This window comes from Echinops telfairi, unplaced genomic scaffold (assembly GCF_000313985.2).
Source record: "Echinops telfairi isolate 266 unplaced genomic scaffold, ASM31398v2 ScPeMD7_7473;HRSCAF=8511, whole genome shotgun sequence".
Lineage (NCBI taxonomy): Eukaryota > Metazoa > Chordata > Mammalia > Afrosoricida > Tenrecidae > Echinops > Echinops telfairi.
In genome coordinates this window covers 8,344,846-8,345,679 of record NW_022111377.1, presented here as the reverse complement: position 1 = coordinate 8,345,679, position 834 = coordinate 8,344,846, and the positions used below count along the sequence as shown (strand labels likewise).

General features: G+C 67.1%; 1 protein-coding gene across 1 annotated transcript in view; it reads right to left on the bottom strand.

The window, feature by feature from the left end:
* The window catches only part of IL15RA (interleukin 15 receptor subunit alpha), a 51,873-nt gene extending 51,707 nt beyond the window's left edge, over positions 1-166 (bottom strand). Inside the window, exon 1 of the mRNA XM_045285587.1 lies at positions 4-166. Within this exon, the coding sequence (XP_045141522.1) occupies positions 4-166 (163 nt within the window). The remainder of the gene's footprint in view (positions 1-3) is intronic.
* Positions 167-834: the final 668 nt, after the last annotated feature.

Sequence of the window (834 nt, the reverse complement as noted above, 5' to 3'; positions counted from 1 at the left end):
GACCGTCGCGCTGGGCGACCGGGGCCGGGGGCTCGGGACCCGCGGGGCGCCCGCTCCACTCGCGGGCCCTGGAGGCGCGGCGCGCGCCCACCACGCGCGCAGATGCTGCAGGACCCGAGGGCGGTGTGGACGCAGGTCCCAGACACGGCTGTCCCGAGAGGAACATTCGCTTTCACTTTTGCTTCAGCCCCCGAGGGCTGAGAGAGGTGAGAACGGTGACAAATTCGTGACTCAGCACCCCCACCTCTACCCTTTCAAACGCCCCGCCACCGCCCGACCCCCGCCCCTGGTCCCAGTAGGGCCCTGACTGGTGGAGCGGGGACTGGGGCCAGGGCACCTGGCGAGCTGCCCCTTGCGGAAGCCCGAATTCCGCCTCTCCCTCTCCTGTCCCTCCATATCCCCAGGGCCATTTAGCCTAGTGGCCCCCGGGCAAAGAAAGTGGCCGAAGCCACCGCGAGCACGCGCTCGCCACGGAGTCCATGGCTTCCTGCCTGTGGTCCGCTTGGCAGGGTCCAAGTTCAACTTCCCAAGATGGTCTCAACTCTTGCCCGCGGGTTCCAAACGAGTAGTCCTTCGATCCGCAGCCCGGGCTGAGAAGGCACCTTCCGGGGTGGGGCGTCCGTGGAGGCCGTGGGGGTGCGGCCGCAGGGAGGCTGGCGGGGGGCCGCTGACCTTGCGCCTAGGTCCCCAGCCGGGGTGCGCCAGGCCGGCAGCTGCATCGCAGCCCGGGTCTCCTAGCTGCCTCCTGCCCTTTGCCGCCTGGAGCTGTTAGCACTACCAGTTTATCATATTCCACAAGCGCCTTTCTTACTGAAAAAAATTTCGCATATCTGA